This window comes from Symphalangus syndactylus, chromosome 12, assembly GCF_028878055.3.
Source record: "Symphalangus syndactylus isolate Jambi chromosome 12, NHGRI_mSymSyn1-v2.1_pri, whole genome shotgun sequence".
Taxonomy (NCBI): domain Eukaryota; kingdom Metazoa; phylum Chordata; class Mammalia; order Primates; family Hylobatidae; genus Symphalangus; species Symphalangus syndactylus.
The window spans coordinates 98471744-98496322 of record NC_072441.2 but is presented as its reverse complement, the minus strand read 5'-3'; the positions used below and the strand labels follow the sequence as shown (position 1 = coordinate 98496322).

The window sequence follows — 24579 nt, the reverse complement described above, 5'->3', positions numbered from 1 at the left end:
TTTACTCTGTTGATAGTTTCTTTTGTTGTGCAGAAGCTCTTTAGTTTAATTAGAGCCCATTTGTCAATTTTTGGTTTTGTTGCAATTGCTTTTGGCATCTTGGTCATGAAATTTTTGCCCACTCCTATGTCCAGAATGGTATTACCTAGGCTGTCTTCCAGGGTTTTTATAGTTTTAGGTTTTATATTTAGGTCTTTAATCTGTCTTGAGTTGATTTTTCTATATGGTATAAGGAAGGGATCCAGTTTCAATCTTCTGCATGTAGCTAGACAGTTATCCCAGTATCATTTATTGAATAGGGAGTTCTTTTCACATTTTTTGTTTTTGTTGGCTTTGTCGAAGATCAGATGGTTGTAGGTGTGCAGCCTTATGTCTGGGCTCTCTATTCTGTTCCATGGGTCTATGTGTCTGGGTATTTTTTGTTCTTGCCTTTGGTTTTATTTTATTTTGAGACAGGGTTTTCCTCTGTCACCCAGCCTGGAATGCATTGGCATGATCTGGGTTTGCTGCAACCTCTGCCCCACCAGGCTCAAGTGATCCCCCCACCTCAGTCTCCCAAGTAGCTGGGACCACAGGCACGTGTCACCATGCCCTGCTATTTTTTGTAGTACAGGTGGGGTCTTGCCAGATTGTTCAGGCTGGTCTCGAACTCCTGAACTCAAGCAATCCACCTGACTTGACCTCCCAAAATGTTGTGATTACAGGCATGAGCCACTGCACCCAGACTATGTTTCTGTTTTTGTACCAGTTCCATGCTGTTTTAGCTATTGTAGCCCTGTAGTATAAGTTATGTAACATGATGCCTCCTGCTTTGCTCTTTTTGCTTAGGATTGCCTTGCCTATTTGGGCTCTTTTTCAGTTCCACATAAATTTTGAAATAGTTTTTTTCTAGTTCTGTGAAGAATGTCATTGGTAATTTGAAATAGCATTGAATCTGTAAATTGCTTTGGGAAGTATGGTGAAATCATCTTAGGTCATTATAATGTGCACTCAGATTTGGAAAACACTGTCCTGAATATAGTTATCTGAAGTTTTAAATGGAGGCCTATTTTATACCTAATGTATTGGAATACAAATGAATAGTGATAAACACCAGTGTCTTAGCTATAAGTTTTAGAATTTGTAACATCGTCTTTGAGAAAAATTTGTACTTCAAGTGTAATACAACTTTCAAAAACTCTTATTTTAGGCTATGTCCCCTCCAAAAGCAGAGTGTGTAATAATTTGTGTAAAACATTTTATTTAGCATATAGTCTTAGGGAGCAAGGGTGAGAACCAAGAAAGTAAAACAAAAAAGACACAAAGCCAAGACAAAAGTGCACACCAAGCTGGTCACTCTATGGGTAAATAAGGCTTGATGTCACCAGAATCTTCTGAGAAGCACATAGAATGTCCCTCAGAATTATTCACCCAAAGGCCAACTGAAGAAGTATTTACATATGGTTTCTCATCCACCATTGTTTAAAGATCAGCTGTCTGTGGATGCCTGCTGACTGTATCATGCTGGCATCCTATGCCGGTACATCAGAGAAGCCTCAAGGCAGAGAGAAAAAGGAGAGCACACTTGAGTTGAGACACTGTCAGCCCAAGTAAGTGGAAGCCTCCTGGGCTCAAATCTGGGGTAAGGCTGTAAAGATGTGAGGTGGAGAACAACAGACATCACAAGTTCTAATTTAATAAGATTACAATTGTAATACACATCAATTACTAAGTGGTATATCAAAATAATGTGTACATTGGAATTAACTGGGCAGAAAGTATTAGATAAATAATAATACCATCATGATTTTTAAATAACCACTTTAGCTGGAGATACATTTATAACAATGCCCTATAGCAATTTAGGTTATAGAATTTAATGTTTTAAATTATTTTCCAAAAACTTTGTACTATGTTCAGATAAGTAATCACCGCTTGCTAGCCAGACCAATAAAGCAGAAAAGAGAGAAGAATCGAATAGACACAATAAATATTGATAAAGGGGATGTCACCACTGATCCCACAGTAATACAAACTACCATCAGAGAATACTATAAACAACTCTACGCAAATAAACTAGACAATCTAGAAGAAATGGATACATTCCTGAACACATACACCCTCCCAAGTCTGAATCAGGAAGAAGTCGAATCCCTGAATAGACCAGTAACAAGTTCTGAAATTGAAGCAGTAATTAATAGCCTACCAACCAAAAAAAGTCTAGGTCCAGAGGGATTCACAGCCGAATTCTACCAGAGGTACAAAGAGGAGCTGGTACCATTCCTTCTGAAACTATTCCAAACAATAGAAGAAGAGAGAATCCTCCCTAACTCATTTTATGAGGCCAGCATCATCCTGATACCAAAATCTGGCAGAGACACAACAAAAAAAGAAAATTTTAGGCCAATATCCCTGATGAACATTGATGCAAAAATCCTCAATAAAATACTGGCAAACCGAATCCAGCAGCACATCAAAAAGCTTATCCACCATGATCAAGTTGGCTTCATCCCTGGGATGCAAGGCTGGTTCAACATATGCAAATCAATAAATGGAATCCATCACATAAACAGAACCAATGAAAAAACCAATTGATTATCTCAATAGATGCAGAAAAGGCCTTTGACAAAATTCAGCACCCCTTCATGTTAAAAACTCTCAATAAACTAGGTATTGATGGAACATATCTCAAAATAATAAGAGCTATTTGTGACAAACCCACAGCCAATATCATACTGAATGGGCAAAAACTGGAAGCATTTCCTTTGAAAACCGGCACAAGACAAGGATGCCCTCTCTCACCACTCCTATTCAACATAGTATTGGAAGTAATCACCCCTAATCTGTGAGGATTGTGTTCCAAGACCCCTAATGGATGCCTGAACCCATGGATGTCATCAAACCCTATATATACTGTGTTCCTTCCTGTACATAGGAAATTATCATAAAGTGTAATTTATAAATTAGGCACAGTAAGAAATTAATAACAATAACTGATAACAAAATACTAAAATAATATACTATAATAAAAGTTACATGAATGTGGTCTCTTTCAAAATATCTTATTGTACTGTACTCATCTTTTTTCTCGTGATGAAGAAGGGATGAAATGGGATGCTACACTATTTCATCATGCCAGTCAGAATGGCCGCTATTTAAAACTTGTGTATTGTTTATTCCTGGAATTTTTCATTTCGTATTTTCTGACTATGGTTGACTGCAGGTAAATGAAACCACAGGAAGTGAAACCATGGATAAGGGAGATTTTTGTATGCTAAAAAACATTTTTAATGTTTTAGTATGAATAATTTTAACATGTGCAAAAGTAGAGAGGCGAACACAATGAGCCTCCCTGCTCTTACCCCAGCTTCAGTAATCATCAACTCAAGTTACTTTTGTTTTGTCTGTATTCTTACCTCCTCTCATCCAATTATCATGAAGCAAACCAGACATCATGTCATCTCATTCAAAAAAGTTTTCTTGGCCGGGCGCAGTGGTTCACACTTGTAATCCCAGCACTTTGGGAGGCCGAGGTGGGTGGATCACTTGAGGTCAGGAGTTCAAGACCAGCCTGGCCAACCTGATGAAACCCCATCTCTACTAAAAATACAAATATTAGCTGGGCATGGTGGTGGGCACCTGTAATCCCAGCTACTTGGGAGGCTAAGGCAGGAGAATCACTTGAACCCCAGGAGGGGGTGGAGGTTGCAGTGAGCCGAGATTACACCATTGCACTCCTGCCTGGGTGACAGAGTGAGACTCTGTCTCAAAAAAAAAAAAAAGGTTTCCTTAAGTATCTTTAAAACGTAAGGATCATTAACAAAATTCATAAGTAAAATATTTTTACATCCATGAAGAGTAAAAAAATTTCCTGAATATAATCAAACCTCTTTAAGTTTTTCTGATTATCTTATGTATTTTTTAATAGTTGATCAATTGTTTTGTCTGAATCAGGATCCAAACAAGGTTCACACATTGAATGCAGTGATTATGTTTCGTATCTCTTGTAAACTTTGGGTTCTCTTTGTTCTCTTTCTTTGCCATTTATTCGCTGAAGAAATCTGGTGTTTTGTCCTATGGAATTTTTCACGTTCTAGATTTTGTCCAAAAACTTTATAAGGTTTTAAATAATCAAGCCTTCAGAAGAAAAAGTCTAGCAGAATAGATTAAGGAAATGGCTAACTTAGGACCACAGTTGTCCTTTTTTCCCCCGTTTGTCGCTAACAAAACCCTATAGAAGCAGATGGTTTATTCATTTCAGTGGTCATCCAGATTGGTGCTGACTTTCAAAATCTAAATGGTTAACATTGTTTGGGGATCCAAAATTCAGGAATGTATCAAGGCAAAGGTGTAGATTATGGAAATAATATATATACATTGTATATAGATGATATGATTTGGCTCTGTCTCCCCATCCAAATCTCATCTTGAATTGTGATCCCCATGTGTCAAGGGAGGAACCTGGTTTCCCTCATGCTGTTCTCCTGAAAGTGAGTGAGTCTCACAAGATCTGATAGTGTTAAAAGTGGCAGATTTTCCTGTGCTCACACTTCATTTCTCTTTTCTGTTGCCATGTGAAGAAGGCATGGCAATCACCTTCCACCACGATTGTAAGTTTCCTGAGTTTTCCCCAGCCATGTGGAACTGTGAGTCATTTAAACCTCTTTCCTTTATAAATTAACCAGTCTCAAATATATATGCATGAAATACAAATATGTGTATATATCTGTATATATACAAAATATATCTATTTGTGCATATATATTTTGTATATGTACACATATTTGTATTTCATGCATATATATGTGTGTGTGTTTTAAACATGTTTAAATATATGAATTAAAGGCTTATTTTCATTTTTCTTGAAAAGTTTACCCAGTCAATAAATGAAAGCTTTCAGCCCACATTTCTGCTGGTAAACAAGATAGAAAACCATATATTCCAAACCTCTTTTGCTGTTAAAGGGATTTCTTTCAACCCTAAAATATATATTCATGCTTTGCCTGCATTACAACTATTTTGGATATAGACCTAATTCCTTGATTTATGATAAATAAACATTTCATCCTGTCATAACCATCTTGCTTATATTCAAAATAAACAGTGTGCATTATTTGGAAATAGTGTAAATGTTAGAGTTACTCAGAGCCATAGAAGCAAGACACAATTGCTTCTCTACTACCCTAGTAACCTCCCAACTAATCTTCCTGCTTCTATTTCCACAACTCTCCCCAACTTATTCTCCATATGGCTGACAAAATGATGTTTTTATGCTTAATTCTGGTTAGCAGAATAAGCATTTTTTAAACTTACAAATACAGAAATAAATTTTAGAAAGAAAAGTCGATAAAATGGTTCAAAGTAGTTCTTTGGAGTTGAAATCAGGATGGGATTTTTTCCTAATTATTACAATATAATTGCTGTAATATCATTTGATGTTTTGTACACATGTATTATACATGTGTTAGTTTGGCAAAATAACTTTTTTTGTCAAGGAACACAGTTGTAACTGCTGCATCCCTGATGAGGCTGTCCCCTACCATCCTGCCATCTCCGTCTTGGGGCTGCTTTAAATTATCCTTCCCAAGTCCTGTTTCTTCAGCTTTTCCTTCAATTCTAAAAATTCCTTTTTAGTTGGGGTTGATTTCAGTTGTTTGCAACCAAAGAGCTCTGATTGATATACATGGACAAATGTGCGTCTCATCTTGCGTCTCTCCAGTGGATCCCCACTGCCTACAGAGTAGTCAAGGGCCTTGGCTGGCCATCCAAGGACCTTCGGGACCAGGCCCCTCTTCTCGCCATCAGGTCTCTGTCACCATTTTTGTTTCTAGGGGAGCCAGTCACAGATACTGACTGCGCATCTATGGGTGTGCTAGGCTCTCCCTTTTTTCTGGAGTGATGCTTCTCCTTTCTTTGGCAGATGGTTATTCACTTTCAATCCTTGGCTCAGGTATCAGCTCCACCACAAAAGCACCACTGAGTCCTTCATTTGTGCTCCTGTAGAGCCCATATATACCTCTACTTACTATTCCCTGACAAAGATTGATACTATTTCTGTATGTATCTGTCTTCTCCATCAGACTCTAAGAGAATCAAGAGCACAGCCTCGTTTATTTTTATACTTCCAATGCCTCCTACATCCCATCACACTCAAATTTAAATTTTTTGTGAGCTGAAATGGATACTTCTGAATCATAAAAGGGGTTAAATTATATATTACATAATTGACTTGAGCATTCAAAAATTTGCATGTTAGTTTTTTTTTAAAACCTCTACCCAAAAAGGTACTTTAAAAAATACTAACGTTAACAACACTCAAAAATCAAGTCAGCTCTCTTATGTATGATGATTGGTCTTTAATGGATAGAGTAGAGCTCTATCGACCTTTCGGGGAGAAATTATCAGGCTTTCCTTGATTGCACTGCCATCACGACATGGCAACATCAGTATGATCTATTTAAACATATACTAAAATCTAAATGTCTAGGGATCTGTCCTTGTTCGCATTCGTTTGCTAAGGCTGCTGTTACACAGTACCACAAACTGAGTGACTTCGACAAAATAAATACATTAGTTTACAGTTCTGGAGACTAGAAGTTCTAAATCACAGTTTCAGCAGGGTTAGTTTCTTCTGAGGGCTATGTGGGAGAATCTGTTCCATGCCCCTCTGCAGTTTCTGGTGGTTGCTGGCAATCTTTGGAGTTCCTTGGCTTATAGACACATCACCCCAATATCCTCCTTAATCTTCATGCTGCATTCTCCCTGTGTAGGTGTCTGAGTCCAACTTTTTTCCTTTTATAAGGATACCAATCATACTGGGTTAGGGCCATCCTAATGAACTCATCTTAACTGGATCATCTGCAAAGACTCTATTTCCAAATTAAATCACACTCACAGGGGATAGGGCTTCAACATCTTTTTGAAGGACAAAATTCAACTCATAGTAAGTGTCTACTGTGATCTCTTGCCACTTTCCCTTCCCTGGTTACACTGGCCTTCTTCTGTTCCTAGAATAGATCAGTGGATTGACCTTCTCACTCTCATGGATTTGGTACTTCCTATTCTTTATACTTGGAAAACTCTTTACCTGTCCACTATAATCTTCTTTAGATCTGAGGGCCAAGCCAGAAAGTCTGGCCCTGACCACTCTATCAAGGGATGTCCCTCCAGCCACCTGCTATTAGTCTATTTATTTCTGTATAACCCTTACCACTCCCTGAAATCATCTTGTTCTTTATGTGTTTGCCTCTCCTATCTAGAATGGAGGTTCCAGGACCACAAAGATCTCACCTTTCTTCTTAATGATGCACCCTCAACACTTAAAACAGTACTGGGTGATGGTAGAGGCTCAGTAAAGAATGATTGTGTTACATTGAATTAAATGTACTCACAAGTAAGGTAAAAAGACAATCATTTGGAGTCACATAAACAGATAGCATAAAAATTTACCAAGGAAACAAGAAAAATGAGGACGTTATCCAATAGTTATTTTTTTCAAATAGGAAACACCACTATCCTCCCTTCTCCCATGACTCAATGTTGCCTTGGATCACACGTCACTTTTTTTTTAACATAGCCTCCACTGACCACCCTATTTAAAATCACATCTCTCTACCTGAGCCAGTATTCTCATATAATTCTTTGTTGTTCTATTGTTCCATAACACTTATCACTTTTAAAATACTTTATAATAAACTTATTCATGCTGCTTTTTAAAATTGCCTTTGTCTTCTCCAGTAAAGATATTTGTCAGTTTTTTATCACTGAAGTAGCAAAAGAATTTAGAACAGTGCCTGGTACCTAGTAGGTGCTCAATAAATACTTGTAGATGGCTGAGTGAGAAGTGCTGTCTTGCCCTTTCAGGTTCCAAATTGTTTACTTGGGCACTATGGCAATAACAGAAGCTTATTTGTAAATGAAAATGTAAAAGAAAATTCCAGATTAAAGAAGAGAGAATTCGAATCAATATGGTGTGCACAATGCTCAGTGTTTCTATGCAGGTTCTTTCTATCCTTGCTTAACATTTTGATGTTTATTGGTCCTCACACATTAAGTTCCCATTAGGTTAAGTGAATCCTGCAGGAGCTGTATTGGTTCTGAACTCCGGGCTTCACTTTTGCTTTGACCATAATTGAGGTTTTTGTCATTCTCTAGGCTGAGTGGTTAGTGGTTAGTAGTCAGTGCAGTTTCTAGCCAGGCCTATTATATTTCCTTTTTTTTAAAGGAATGTTTTTGCCCCCACCATACCAGCATAAAAGGCCTCCCAACAATCCAGACCAACCTTTGTCTTAATGGAGTCTGAAGTTCACTCCCCTGTTTATGATGTGTAACAACTGAAGTGGGAGATATAAAGTTTGCAGCTATTATGTAATCAAAAACATTTGTGTTTTCCCAAAAAGTAAGGAGGAGGCAAGAAGGGGATGGGGAGATGGGGAGGGGTGGGGGGTAGGAAAAGGAAAACCCCCAGATTTGGAAGCTCAGAGCCTGTGCTGTGAGCAGGAAGTTGAAACTCATCCAGCTGTCACATAAAAACAAAAGAAAAATACTTTATGTATTCAATCATTATTAAGGCTCTGCATGCCTATTTCCCATGTTATTTGCCAGCCAGTATATATTGGTTTTCAAATGCTAGCATTTTAAGAGCAGTAAAAATATTTGCTTTTAAGTTAAAAATTGCTTCATTTCTGAAGGCCATAAAAACAAAAATTCATGTGGCAAAAGAGAAAAAAAAATATGTTACTCTCACCCTCACCTTCAAGCATTCTTTACTGAAACCAAAGAGCCCTCTATTGCTAACTTGGAAGGGCACTTTCTAGATGGAGGGTTGCTGTAGGCTGAGCCAGCAGTGCACCAGTCCCAAAAATGTTTTTTAGGAATAAAGTACCCAGTTTCCAGTGATGTTGTAGAGGTGGACAGGACTTCAAGTCTAGCAGATGATTGCCCTTTGGGCTGCCCGCACATGCTGATTCTATAGAGAGGAGATCTCTTTAAGCCAAACTGAAAGACGGGAAATTTGGGGAAGTAAAAGTTTTTTTGGGCATCTTTCTCTTCTAGCTTCTCTGTATGAATAGGGAAACCACAACTGGAATTGAATTATTAAATTTATGAATCTTAGCATTGTGAAGTGTTAGAACTAGAACATACTGAAGAAAGCAAAGGCCTAACTCTGCATTTTGCAGTTGAGAAAATTGGAGCACAGAGAAATGCTGTGACTTTGCCAAGGTCATGAGTCTATTCAGCATCTGGGCCAAGCTTCAAGCTCACTCACATAGTTGTCTGAAAATAAACATTGAATGAAAGTATTCTGATTGTGATTTACTCATTTTCCCTCTTTGGTCATCTATTAAGTGTTCTTGTGCCGTCCTCTAAAACCTTATAGAAAGATTGTTTTACTACTTCTGGAGGAGAAAACTCACATATCACTGTTTAGTCTATTTACTTCATTTCTATAAAAGACCATCTTGAGAATGTGTTTTATACACTCCAGGTCCACATAAACATAAAATTTGATCCCTTATGAATAGAAATGTTTGTGGTGGATTCTTAAAAGGCAACAGTGTTCTGATGCAGCTTTCCCACAGGAAAGAGTTCCCGAATTCCCAAATTCCTGTTGATGATGCCAATTTCTCTCGAAATTAAGACTTTGTTTATTTCACCCTTACTGTTATTTTTGCCCGTTCACCATACCTCCAGTTGAAGTTCAGCCTCTTTTTTTTTTTTTTTTTTGAGATAGAGTCTCGCTCTGTCTCCCAGGCTGTAGTGCAGTGGGACAGTCTCGGCTCACTGCAACTTCCGCCTCCCGGGTTCAAGCCATTCTCCTGCCTCCGCCTCCTGAGTAGCTGGGATTACAAGTGCACACCACTACGCCCAGCTAATTTTTTTTATTTTTTATTTTTATTAGAGATGGGGTTTCACCATGTTGGCCAGGCTGGTCTCAAACTCCTGACCTTGTGATCTGCCCACCTTGGCCTCCCAAAGTGCTGGGATTACAGGCATGAGCCACTGCACCCGGCCAAATTCAGCCTCGCTTTAGATACTTCTGTCTTAGCTCCTTATTCAACATCTTTTTGGCTTCAGTTCAAAATTGCTCTCCGAGAAGACTAATCTTGATGCTCATTGTCACCTCTTTACTGACCTTAGTCATTGATTGGCATGTTTTTGTTTATCTAGGTCCTGGTGCAAAGTGCCCTGCTAAGTTCTCCTGAGCTTAACATCTTCTTTCTATTAATACATCCTAAATTCTTGACACTTTTTTCTTCTCTCTTACTTTCTAAATTTATTACGTTTGAAATAAATACGCACAAAATAATACATCAATCAACTTCATCCCTATAACTCTTGCATATATGCATGTGTGCAGTTTTAACAAATGATAATACAAACACTTGTGTGTACACCATCAAGTTTAAGAAATAGAATACTGTTGATGTTGTTGAAGCCATTACAGGCTCCTCCTGATTGTATCTGCCTCCCTTCCAAATATTTACTATTCCATTACTTTTCTTTATAATTTCACTATTTATGCATATGCCCCTAAGAGATGTTTAGCTTTGCTTTTGTTGAGGTTTAAAAACATGGCACCATATATATATACATGTATATATGTATATATACAGCTTTTTGTAACTTGCTTTTCCTGCTTACTATTTTGTTAAATTATTGCTTATCAATAGGTGTTAATTAGTTTTCATTGCAGTAAGGAATTCCATTATACGACTATTTCACAACTTATTCATACTTTCTACTTTTGATTGATAGATATTTGGGTATTCTCAGTTATTTGTTTTTACAAAAATTGCTGTTATGAACATGTTTATTCATGTCTCCTGGCTTATTCACTAAATATTTTCTCTAGAGTATAAAAGAGTAAATTTATTTTTACATTATAGGCTGTAAGTATTTTCAACATTATACCTCAACATTATTAGGTAATGTAAAACTATTGCCTGAAGTCGCTGTACCATTTATATTCCCATTACTCCACAATCTCTCCAACACTTGGATTTATCCAACTGTTTTTGTTTTTGTTTTTTGCTAATTTGGGTGTGTGAAATTTTATCTCATTCATGATATTAATATGCATTTCTCTAGTTATTAATGCAATTAAACATTTTTACATTCAGACAGGCCATTCCTGTTTTCTCTTTTAATATATGAAAATGCATATTCATGCATTTTGCCTACTTCTAAGAAATTGAATGGTCTGTCTTTCTCTTGTTTATTTATGTGAGTTCTTTTTATATTCTAGACTCTAGGCTTTTTGTTCATAATGTATTGTAAATATTGTCTATGAATTTGTGACTTTTTTACTTTTTTGGGGTTTCCTTTTGATGTTCAAAAGTTCCTAATTTTAATATAGTCAAAATTTCTTTACTTTTCTTCATAATTAGCATTTTAAAAATTTTGTTTAAGAAATCCTTCTCTGCCTTGGGTTCATGAATTATTCTGCTAGTTCTTTCTAAAACTGTAAAATTTTGCTCTAGAGGTATATGGATTTTGTATGACTGTGTAGTATGAGATATAATCTTTTTCTTACGAATAGGCAAATGGACCAGTACTATTTATTGAAAAGTCTAATCTTTCCTCACTAATCTGTAACAAAAGCTCTGTTATATATCAGGTTTCCGTATTTGGCTGAGTTTATTTGGGGCTCTGTATTTCATTCCACTGGGCTATGTGTTTATATCTGCACCAATAGCATATTTACTTATTAGATTAATTTTATATTAAGGAAAGATTTCTGGTGTGGTGAGTCCTTTCAATATAATTCTTTAAGAATATCTTGGCTACAACAAGCTTCACAAAATGAGTTGGGCAGTTTTCCTCTTTTTCTCTTATTTGAAAAAGTTTCGTGTAAGATTGAAATTACCCGTTTCTTAAATATTTGATATAATTTATTTGTAAAATGTCTTTACCAGGTGCTCTATTTGTGAGAAGATTTAATTGGATTGAATTTCTTTAATAATAAAAAGTTCTTCGGGATTTTTATTTCTTCTGTCATTTTGTTGTTATATTTTTCTAATAATGTGTATAGCTCACCTAATTCCTCAAATTTATTGGCACAGAGCCTTTAATGATATTCTCTTGCTATCTTTTTAAACAGAGTTCCTTCTCTAGTTGTGTCCTCTTTTGTATTCATAATATTATTCATCTGTGCCTTCTTTTTTTCCCTTTAATCTTATCAAAAGTGGATCAATTTTATTAGACTTTTAGAAGATAAATTTTTGGCTTTTTTGATCCTCTCTATTGTATCGTTGATTTTTCTTTTATTAACGAATCACCATTCCTTCAATGGTACATTTCTTTCTGATATTGCTCTAATCCTTTAGCAAATAACTTCATAAATGAGTTCACAGTTTGCTGGTTTATCTTATGGGGCTGAAGGAACAGGTGACAGGTTAAGGAATTTCATGCCATTCCCTCCCTGACTTTTGCAGAGATTGGCTATTGCCCAGTTGGGCAGAAAGTAGCTTTGAGTTCGACAGGGTGATATATGGTATTAAGAATATCCATAACATCAGAGTCTGAAGAGGATACACATATACCTTTGACAGTCCTAATCACATTACCATACATTTGATACTAAAATTTTCTTACTTGCTTGTTTAAACTACATACTGGTGAATTTCCAAATATGCAGTTTTTACCTATGTGAGAGAGATAACAATTTCCCACTGATTAAATATTTTGACAGGGTGAGGGATTACTAAGGGAAGACAAGGAGATAGAATTGCTGAGAATGGAATGAATTCTTGAAATAAATACACTTGACTATGAGATAAAATGAAAAAATAAAAAGAGGAAGAAATATTGGCAATTATTTTTCATTCACATAATAACTTACAGTTTTCTTTTTAAGACATCTTAATAAGCAAAACCTCATTTGATTCTCTAATAGCCCCAATATCAGTAAGTTGGGTAAAGCAGGTATTCTGGAGAATATAGGAGAAGCAAGTACCTGGGGGAGGTTTCCTTAGGAAAGGAAGTCATCTGCTTGACTGAAGACAGCCTTAATAATGAAACAACTGATACATTTTTAAAACATTTTGTTGAATTGCTGTGATGCATAGAGTACCTTGAATAGATTTTGAGATAAACTTGATTAAGAGGCAACTTGTTTCAATTGACATAACCTTCCTGAGAGTCATCGTTATTCCTTACGCTGATTTCCTCTTCAGAATCTAAGATATAATATACATCTTTAATTTATCTCATCACTCTAGTGAGGCACCTTCCAGCATATGCTTTTGAATTTGTTAAGTGAAGGCATACTTGAGTTCGTAATCCATGAAAGCCGGTATTAAAGACAAAATAAATATACTTCAGGAAAGATAACATTTTTCACAACAGATGTGAGAGCAAAGAAACTGCTGACATGTTTATTAGCAATGGATAAACTGAATGTTTCAGTTTGGCCCAGCACCCAGAAAATGCAGATGTGTATCCAGATGCAAACCTCTAGAGTCTGCAAAATAAAATTTGTATTGGATATTTTACAAGATCTTTGGCACTTCCTGCTTGACAAGAAGTACCCCTGAGGGCCACCTATCTCATGATATTTAGGCAGTTTTTCCCCTACTCTTGTAAGAGCCAAGAATTGCAGAGGGCAGAGGGCACAGTACAAAAAAAAAAAGGGAAAAAAAAGAAAAGAAAGAAAGCAACAAAGAAAGGAAGAAAGAAGAGAAGAAAAAATAGAAATGAGAAGTTTACTGAACTTTTTTGACCTTCAAGTTAGGATTTTTAAAAATTGGGTCTGGAATATGAGATGACTCAGTCATCTTTCTTCACCCTAGGTTATTTTTACTAGCTGTGAATACACCAAGCATTCATTAGCTCTTGCAAACATTTATTTGAATGCGTAAGGCCTCAGTTTAATTCCTGTCTTTTCCCTGGTGGGAAAGTACTTGACTAAAGTCTTAGCTAATTTCAGAATGCAGTGATTTTTTTTTTTTAATGTATGGACAAATCCTAACCAAAAAGTAAGGCTCCGTATAGGAATCTATGCTTTTAATATTTATTTAGGATAGAAAATACATTAGAGAGTGTCCAAAAACTAAATAATTTGGTATTGTGCCTACTCTAGGGGGGTGTATGGCTGAGTTAATTAAATTATTGATTAGAGGATCTTCCTTACAACTCATTTTCAACAAAGAAGGAGCCAAGAACATGCAATGGGAAAGAACAGCCTCTTAAATAAATGATGCTGGGAAAACTGTATATCCATATGCAGAAGAATAAAACTAGGACCCTATCTCTCACGATATACAAAAGTCAAATAAAAAGGAATTAAATATTTAAATCTAAGACCTAACACTATGAAACCACTAGAAGAAAATGTTGGGAAAATGCTCCAGGACATTGGTCCGAGCAAAGATTTTTTGTGTAAGACCTCAAAAGCACAGGCAACAAAAGCAAAAATAGACAAATGAGATTATATCAAGCTAAAACACTTCTGCACATCAAAGGAAACAATCGACAAAATGAAGAGAACCACAGAATGGAAGAAAATATTTGCAGACGATCCATCTGTCAAGGGATTCAAAACCAGAATATATAAGGAGCTAAAACAACTCAATAGCACAAAAACAAATAATCCGATTTAAAAATGGGCAAAAGATCTGAATAGACATTTCTCAAATGAAGACATATAAATGACCAACAGGTATATGAAAAATGCTCAACATCACTAATCATCAGGGAAATGCAATCAAAGCTACAATGAGATATTATCTCACCCCAGTTAGAATGGCTTTTATCAAAAGACAGAATAACAGATACTGGCAACAATGTAAAGAAAGGGGAACCCTCCCACTGTTGTTGGGAATGTACATGAGTGCAGTCACTGTGGAGAACAAGTATGGAGGTTTCTCAGAAAACTAAAAATAGAACTACCATATGATCCAGCAATTCCACTATTGCATACATCTCCAAAAGAAAGAAAATCAATATATCAAAGAGATATCTGCACTTCTGTGTTTATTGCAGCACTATTCACCATAGCCAAAATATGGAATCAACCTATGTGGTCGTCAATGGGTGAATGGATAAAGAAAATGTGAGCTATATATAGATGTGATATACAATGTGATCTATCTATTTATCTACAATGAAATATTATTTCGCCATAAAAAAGACAGAAATTCTGTAATTTGCAGCAAGATGGATGGAACTGGAAGTCATTATGTTAAGTGAAACAAGCCAAGCACAGAAAGACAAATATCACATGTTCTCACTCATATGTGTGACTTATAAAAGTGGATCTCATAAAAATAGAGAGTAGATTGATGGTTATCAGAGGCCAGGAAGGGTAGTGGGGAGGGGGTATGAAAAGAGATTGGTTAATGAGTATAAACATGCACCCAGAAGAAATAAGATCTTGTGTTCAGTACAACAGTAGGATGACTATAGTTAACATTAACTGATTGTACATTTCAAAGAGATTGAAGAGAATAATTAGAATATCTTAGCATAAAGAAAAGATAAATATTTAGGGTGATAAATATTCCAATTACCCTGATTTGATTATATGAATATGTCAAATTATCACATGTGCTCCCAAAATATGTATATCTAATATGTATCAATAAAATGAGAATCTGACTTTTCATCAGTTAGTTTTTTAAAAAATAACAATAGTAATAGATACAATTTATTTAACCACATAAGCCAAGTACTGTGCCAATTGCTTTACATGCTGATAGTAACAATTGCTAACATTTGATCAGTTAGTGTGTTACTCATTATGCTAAGCTGTTTACTTGCATTATTTTATTTAATTCTTTCAAAAACTCCTTAAAGTCAATTTCACTATTATGTATATTTGCTGTATGACAAGACTAAGGCTTAGAAAACTTAAGTGACTCTGTAAGATGTCTGACAATAAATTTAACTGAGGGAAAGCTGTTTTGAGATTTTTTGATTGTTTTTGTATGGTGAAATTATTTTTGTGAACTTGTTTAGAACTTACAAGGCCTTGAAAGTTGCAATGGCATTTAATTCATACACCTAACAAATTATATGCTGATTTGCTCATGACTTGTCACTACTATTCTCTCCTTGGTGCCAGGAGAATATGAATCTGTATGAGTTGTTCAAATAACTGTGCTTCTTTGAGTCACCGGGACTCAGAAACCAAGAACCCAGTAAAGAACCTGGGGTCAAAACAGAAATTAGTACACAAAAAGTAGATATTTAAAACAATAGATTTTCATCAGATCAAGCAACAATAACCAAATGAAAGTGTTATTTAAAAATTGATGATACAATCCCCATGAACCCCCTTCATTGTGGCTTCTGGCTTTCTTTATTTTATATACAAACTTGATCCAAAAACATTTGTGCTTAAAAGTCATCAACATGGATGAAATTTGAGGCTTCATGTTGAATTAATGCCTCTGTGTGCATGTTTCTGGTATAACAGCAATGCATAAATGTATTTTCAGGATTGTTTAGAAACATAACATTTTAAATATTTGTTTCAACAAGCCAAATGTAACATTTTAACAAGTTTCATTACAAATATAGTGATTGTGAAAATGTGCATATGCTTGGTCATTTACCTCACTTACCAAACATGCTCCTACATGACTGTGGCAATTGCTAACATTCAAATCCACTCTTTAAAAGTGCAGATTTGCACCACTGAGCAGATACCAAAGAATGCTTTGGAAGCTGTTATGGCAACACAAAAGTAGTATTTCCAAAAAAAGTTTGGATTGAGAAATAGCAATGTCATCAGAATAAATATGTTGTCTCTTAAGGCAATGACTTTCCTAAAATGTAAAGGGAAAAGTATTTCCTTTGAAAATGCCAAGCCTTATACATTTTCAACAGTTGTTCTCAAACTTCAATGGGTACAGAATCATTTAGTAATTGTATTAAAACAAATTTGCAGGCACTGTGGGATCCAAATCTCAAATAATTCAGTGGGTCTGCAATGGGGTTCAGGAACCTGTGTTTCAACAAGCCTCCCCCATGGAATTCTGATGCATGTGATCAACGGGCAATTTTCTGCAACACACTAATCTGGATACATTACTAGCAGCCACATCCTATACACCCAGGAATGTAACTTTACTGTTTCAGGTTTTCTTTCCTTAAACCATCTTGACATAGCTTAAAACCATGTTTGGACTCTCTCAGTTATTTCCAGTTTCAACTCAAGTACAATAGTTAACCTTTTCACTATGACTTTAAGCCAGTAATTCTTACTGGATTACAAATAAAATTCCTCAGATTCAGAATTGTAATCCCTCCATAATGTCCAGGACTACAGGCTTATAGCTTTGTCTGTGCCTGAATTGTTTTTTAGTGGCCCTTGGGAGAAAAGCATGGTTTCATGGGGATAACAAGTATGTATAACATGGTCCCCACTTCGAGGGCACTTCTAGAGAGGGAGAAAAGGTGTGTGTGCAAGTAACTAAAATGTCACAAATCATAAAAGTCAAATGAATAGCAGAGTAGCATTTCCCAAATCATGTTTCATACACTATTTATGACCCCTGAGATATTAATAGATATTACAAATGAAAAAGGATTTTATCCACAGATTTTGTAAATGCTGAACCAAACTTAAACAATTTTATTTTTGAGGCTTATTGAAACCTTTAACATGCTAATATGCATTATTATGAGGGATTATAGTACATCATCTCACTTGGTGCTAGAGATTTTCACAAACTGACTAATTTAACAGTACACCAGTATAATACGCATCACACTTTGAGTATTAACGTTCTCTTAGAGGAACAGAACTAATAGGATATCTATATATCTATATAGGTGTTTATTAAGTATTAACTTACATGATTACAAGGTCCCACAATAGGCTGTCTGCAAGCTGAGGAACAAGGAGAGCCAGTCCAAGTCCCAAAACTGAAGAACTTGGAGTCCGATGTTCTAGGGCCCAAAGCATCCTGCATGGGAGAAAGACGTAGGTTGGGAGGCTGGGGAGCCTGGGCCCATCTCGCCTTTTCAGGTCTTTCTGCCTGCTTTTTATTCACTGGCAGCTGATTAAGGGTGGATCTGCCTTCCCCAGCCCACTGGCTCAAATGTTAATCTCCTTTGGTAACATCCTCACAGACACACCCAGGATCAATATTGCATCCTTCAGTCCAATCAAGTTGACACAGTATTAACCATCACACTTGGTAAATAAGTTCAGGCAAATGCATAGGTTTTCTAAGAAAGATGAGATAATTCTTCAAAAGGGTGATTAGAGAAAGTCTCATGTAGATGTTGGCATTTGAGCTATACTCAGTGACTACTTATAATCTTTGTTCATCAAAGACAAAATATTCATGGAAAAGGGGGGTTCACAATAGAATTATATTATAAGTAGTTATCCTTGAAAAAGGATCCTATCCTCAGATTAAAAAATAAAAGCTTTGAATTTGACAATTCGGAGATTAAACTTTGAGCCAGCAGTGACTGGAGAAATAGAGGCGTGGAAGCCAAATTTCACAGAATTAAGAACGAAGAGTTAGTGAGGAAATAGTTCCTAGGTGAAGATTTGTAAAAGAAGATGCTAACCTGGTGTGGTTAATAGTAGAGTTGGAAAGCCATTTTTTTTTAAATGGGGAGAGGCCTGAATATTTTATCTTATCTTAATGAATATATTTTTTAGAAGCATATTGTGAGTCTGTTCCTGCTGCTATAACAAAATACTTTAGCCTGGGTAATTTAAAAACAAAAGAAATGTATTGCTCATGGCTCTGGAGGCAGGGAAGTCCAAGATCAAGGTGCCAGCAGTTAAAATGTGTGGTGAAGGCTCTCTGCTTCATTGATGGCACTTTGTTTCTGTGTCCTCACATGACAGAAGGGGTAAGGGAGCATTCTTGAGCCTCTTTTATATGGGCACTGATTTGCTTCCTGAGGGTGGAGCCCTCTACTTAATCACTGCCCAAAGGCCCTACCTCTTAGTACTGTCATATTGGCTACTAAGTTCCAACATACGCATTTTGGGGGGCACCAACATCAGACCATAGCACACATTTAGAGGCTTTTTTTTAAATGCAAGGTTCGGACTCAATGACAAAGTCATTCACTAATTAAGTCATGACAAAGTCATTCAGTAATTAAGACAATAATGCAATCATTATTTATTAGGACCTACTGTGCACCAGCTCTGATGCAGGTTCTGGTATATAAAAGTGATTTACTTATTCTCTCTTCTCAAATCACTCCAGGAAGAAATGCCTCAAGGCACAGCCATTTTGGCTGAGTTGGACTCCAATATGGTAATGAAAACTTGGAGGAAATAAAGGATTTAGCCACAGATTTAGAAAAATTAAAGTCAGTCTTGTCTCTTTCTTTGCTTCCATTTCATTAGCTTATCAGACTCATCACAATAAATTAAGTAAGACTAACAAATGGAATTTCCTATCCCAATTTATTTTGTTTATTAATAGGTAAAATTAATTCTTAAAAGAATTCACGAACATATTTCTTCATTTAAACTAGAAATAGACAAAACCTTTGTGGGCCCTAAATGCTCACTTCTGCACTCATCTGCTACCAACAAATTTCTCCTACTGTTGTGCTTAATGCACTAGTCCAACACTTTGTGTGATTACTAGCTGGGGGAAGTGGCATAAGATTAAAATACAAGAGGGGATCAGGAACATAAGATACTTTTAAAGAAGAAGAATGTGAGAATTTGCTTTATCATATATTCAGATTTATTACAAAGACATAGTAATTAAGACAATGTGGTTTTGCACAGGGGCAAACAAATAGACCAATGAGACACAATAAAAAGGCTCAGAAACAGGACAAATCATAGATTGACACCTGATGTATGACAAAGGCGGCATGAGAAATTAGTGGGGAAATTTTCAACAAATGATACTAGGACAATCGAGGATACATGTGGGAAATAAATAAAAATGGACTTATAAATGAAACCACACATAAAAGTAAATTCCAGATAAGGTTAAAGCCAAAATTTGAAAATAAAAATATAAAGCTTATAGGAAGTAATAAACAAGAATAATTGCAGGATAGGGTAGTATTTCTTCAAGTAACCATAAAGTAAAAGACTGATAAATTGACTATGTAAAATTAAATCCTTCCATTCATCAAGAAAATCATAGAAACACTATAAAAGTAATCAGTATTGTGTTTTAACACATACCTGCAGCATGTATAATTGACCAAAAAATTATATTTCAGAATATATCAAGTTTTTACCTGTCCAAAATTAAGACAGACACTTAAATATAAAATAATGCACAAAAAACTTCAACAGGCAATTTATAAAAATAAAGTCAAAGGGATGCAATCTTATTAGTAATCAGAAAAATGTAAAGCCAATCTGTAATGACATATGTTAATATTCTATCAGATTTGAAGACAGAAATCTGACAAAACCAAGTGACGTTGAGTATATGAAGCAGTGGAAACTCTCATATGCTGCTGGTAGGAGAAAGAAACATCCAACATCTTTAGAAAACAGATTGGCATTAGCTATTAAATTTTAAGAGATATATACCTTATGATCCAGTGCAGTGGTCCTCAAACTTAATAATTTTCTCAAAAATTATTACAAGCTGTGTTTATGTTGGTTATATCTATAGATATTTACTGTATTTAACACTAAAAATAAGAAAAAGTTAAAATATCTACTTATTTAAAATAACAATGTTGTTATAAGAGTATTAAAATTAGATGTTAACCTAAATAGCATTTTAATCAAAATAATTATTTCCATAGCAAGACAAATTTTAGGGGAAAAGCAGCATAGTTTTACAGTTTTGCAAATCTCTTTAATGTCTGACTTACTAGAAGAAAGCTGGATTTTCCTATCTGCTTCTGCTTTTGGTCTGGCACAGTGTTGCACGTGATGTAGCCTCTGGAAAATTCCACTCTACATTCATGAGAGACTGAAAGTGGAAAGGGAAAATAAAGTCTTAGTATTATCATGAAAATTGTTTTGCATTCACAGACCCCATGAAAGTGTCTTGAGGTCCTCCAAAGGATCACTCCTTAAGAACCCTGCTAGAGAGAAACGCATGCACCAGAATGCAAGTATAAAAATGTTTATGGCAGCATGTCCATACAGTAGTTGTTCTTAGAAACAACCCAAATGTCCATTTAGAGTGGAATAGATAAATAAACTGTGGTATGTGAATTCATGCAATGGACTACTGTACAGTGGTGGAAATGAACATACACATATATTTACACACAAAATATATAAGGATATGTATATATATAGTGAGGGAGAAAGTCTTGATATTCTAAGAATGGACTTACTTGAAGGTAAAGGGATGTTTCAAATGATTACTGTGTCCCACCCAAACTTAAGATTATGACACTTCATATGTGAATCAGTTTTCTTTTTTTGCACAGTCACGCTGTTTCTATTCTCTTTTGTCCTAGTTATCTTGATTAAAGTGACTAGTAAACAAACTTGGTGGTTTGAAAAAAGAAAAAAAATCCTAATACTGAAAAACTAGTGCTCAAGTCTGGCATTCCCTCTGTACATTCACATGGCTGAGGTCATCTGCAAATAATTAGAAAGCACAACCATCAGCAATATTGTATTTGTTTCTAGTCTCAGAAGTTAATAGCAACTTCCCTCAGCTTTGTTTAGCCAGAAAAGTTTTCTAATGACAATAAAATAATGACTTTTACCAGTATGGAAGATCATAAATATTAAATAGGGAACATATCAGCTTTTGGCTGCAGGCACCTGGGTATGTTCCGTGGGCGGTGTTCTGGAATACATGGCTCCTGAGTAGGCCACATGAGATTTTGTGTAAGATACAAAGCAAGCAGGGAGGGACTCTTGAAAGGAAAGGCTGCCAACAAGCATGATGATTAAACAACTTTGGAAATTTTTTTTTTTTTTTTTTTTTTTTTTTTTTTTTTTTTTTTAGCAATTTGGCTAAAATCATGCTTTAGTCCAGCATTTCTTGTAAGCAATTATGTGGTAGTCCTTTTTCCACTGGGCCATAAGCTCTCAGAGGCGAAGGACCATATCATACACTTTTCTTGTACCTCCCCCTAGAACCCCAATCTCATTTATACATTGTACCTAGTGGATACTTAATCACTGTTGTTTATGATCTGACAGGCCCAAATCTCAAAATCCAGAGGCATTATTAGGAACAAGCTTGGCTAAATGTTTTTAGTGTTTGAATGAGATCCTGTTTTGAGTTTGAAGTGGAGGCCCAGATACATCTCCTTTATTCCAAGTAGTCTGGTATCTCTAAAAGAAATTCTGCATAGCGAAGTATATATTTACAAAAGATCTTCTCAGCTGATTGACTCTTGGCATATTGCAGGCTCTTGTGCACAGACTTCTTTTCCAAGCTCTTGATAACTGTCCACACCAAAATGGAGCAATTCTCCATTGATTTGATGCTAATTTACACCAAGCCTGGACAAAATGAACATCTGCTGTGGTTTCTGAAAAGTTCTAGAATGCAAAAGCAGGATTCTTCAAAACTTTTTTTTAACGTTTTAATTATTTTTTATAATTTTAACTTTTATGTTAAATTCAGAGAGTACATGTGCAGGTTTGTTACATGAGTATATTAGGTGACGCTGAGGTTGTAGATATGAATGATCCCATCATCCAGGTAGTGACCATAGTACCCAATAGGTAGTTTTTCAGCCCTTGACCCCCTCCCCTTCTCCCCCAGTAGTCTCCAGTGTCTATTGTTCCCATCTTTATGTCTATATGTACCCAGTGTTTAGCTCATACTTACAAGCAAGAACATGTTTGTGGTATTTGGTTGTCTATTCTTGCATTAATTCAGCTAGAATGATGGCCTCCAGTTGCATCCATGTTTCTGCAAAGGCTATAATCTCATTCTTTTTTATAGTTGCACAGTATTCCATAGTGTATATGCACCAGATTTTCTTTTTCCAATCCACTAATGATAAGCACCTAGGTTGATTCCATGTCTTTGCTATTGTAAATAGTCCTGTTGTGAATATACAAGTGCATGTATCTTTTTTTTTGGAACGATTTATTTTCCTTTGGATATATGTCCAGTAATAAGATTGCTGGGTTGAAGAGTAGCTCTGCTTTAAGTTCTTTTGAGAAATCTCCAAACTGCTTTTCACAGTGGCTGAACTAATTTACACTCCCACCAACACTGTGTAAGCATTCCCTTTTCTCTGCAGCCCTGCCTGAATCTGCTAATTTGTTTAAATCTTTTTAGTAATAGCCATTATTCTTACAGGTGTGAGATGATATTTCATTGTGGTTTTGGTTTGCATTTCTCTGCTAATTTGTGGTGTTGAGCATTTTTTTCTATGCTTGTTAGCTGCTTGTATGTTTTCTTTGAGAATTATCTGTTAACGTCCTTTGCCCACTTTTAAACAGGGTTCTTTGTTTTCTGCTTGTTGAATTAAGTTCCTTACAGATTCTGGATATTAGACTTTTGTCAAACATATAGTTTGCAAATATTTCCTCCCGTTCTATAAGTTGTCTGTTTATTCTATTGATAGTTCCTTTTGCTGCACAAAAATTCTTTAAGTTTAATTAGGTCCCACTTATCAAATTTTGTTTTTGTTTCAATTATTTTTGAGGACTTAGTCATAAATTCTTTGTTAAGGCTGATGTCCACAATGGTATTTCCTAGGTTTTCTTCCAGGATTTTTATAGTTTGTGGTCTTACATATAAATCTTTAAATATTAAATCTTTAATTAAAGATGTAACTATAAGAACCCGAACTATAAAACTACATGGTGGAAATAGGGATCCAGTTTCATTCTTCTGCATATGGCTGGCCAGTTATCCCAGTGCCAATTATTGATTAGAGAGTCTTTTCTTAATTGCTTATTTTTACTAACTTTGTCAAAGATCAGATGATTGTAAATGTGCAGCTTTATTTCTGGGTTCTCTAACCTGTTTCATTGGTCTCTGTGTCTGTTTTTGTAGTAGTACCATGTTGTGTTGATTACACAATATACAATACTTATACAATAGTTTGAAGTCAGGAGACATGATGTCTAGGATCAAATCATCATTTTTTTGCTTAGGATTGCTTTGACTATTTAGCTCTTTTTTGGTTCCATATAAATTTTGGAATAGATTTTTCCAATTCTGTAAAAAATGACATTGGTAGTTTGATAGTAATAGCATTGAATCTGTAGATTTCTTTGGGTAGTGTGGCCATTTTAGTGATATTAATCCTTCCAATCCATGAGCATAGAATATTTTTGCATTTGTGTGTGTCATCTTTGATTTTTTTTCCACAGTGTTTTGTAGTTCTCCTTGTAGATATCTTTCACCTCCTTGGTTCAATGTATTCGTAGGCATTTTATGTGTTTTTTTCCTGTGCCATTATAAACAGGATTGTGTTCTTGATTTGGCTCTCAGTTTGAATGTTATTGGTGTATAAGAATGCTACTGATTTTTGCATGTTGATTTTGTATCCTGAAACCTTACTGAAGGTGTTTATCAGTTCTAGAAGCCTTTTGGCAGAGTCTTTAGGATTTTCTAGGTATAGAATCATATCAGCAAAGAGAGATAATTAGCCTTTTTTTCCCTATTAGTATGCCTTTTATTTATTTCTCTTACCTGATTGCTCTGGCTAGAACTTCTAAGAACAGAATTTTAAAGTGGATTCTTCTTTTGTTAT

The 24579-nt window shown here is 35.6% G+C and overlaps 1 protein-coding gene across 5 annotated transcripts in view; it reads left to right on the top strand.

Annotated features, from left to right (window-relative positions):
• LOC134734525 (uncharacterized) overlaps positions 1-17034 on the top strand; it is a 122321-nt gene extending 105287 nt beyond the window's left edge. For all 5 annotated transcript variants that reach the window (XM_063627265.1, XM_063627261.1, XM_063627263.1 and 2 more), the window contains 2 exons: positions 1468-1589; positions 16874-17034. In XM_063627265.1, coding sequence (XP_063483335.1) covers positions 1468-1589; positions 16874-17003 — 252 coding nt within the window. In that variant the 3' untranslated portion in view covers positions 17004-17034. The remainder of the gene's footprint in view (positions 1-1467; positions 1590-16873) is intronic.
• Positions 17035-24579: the final 7545 nt, after the last annotated feature.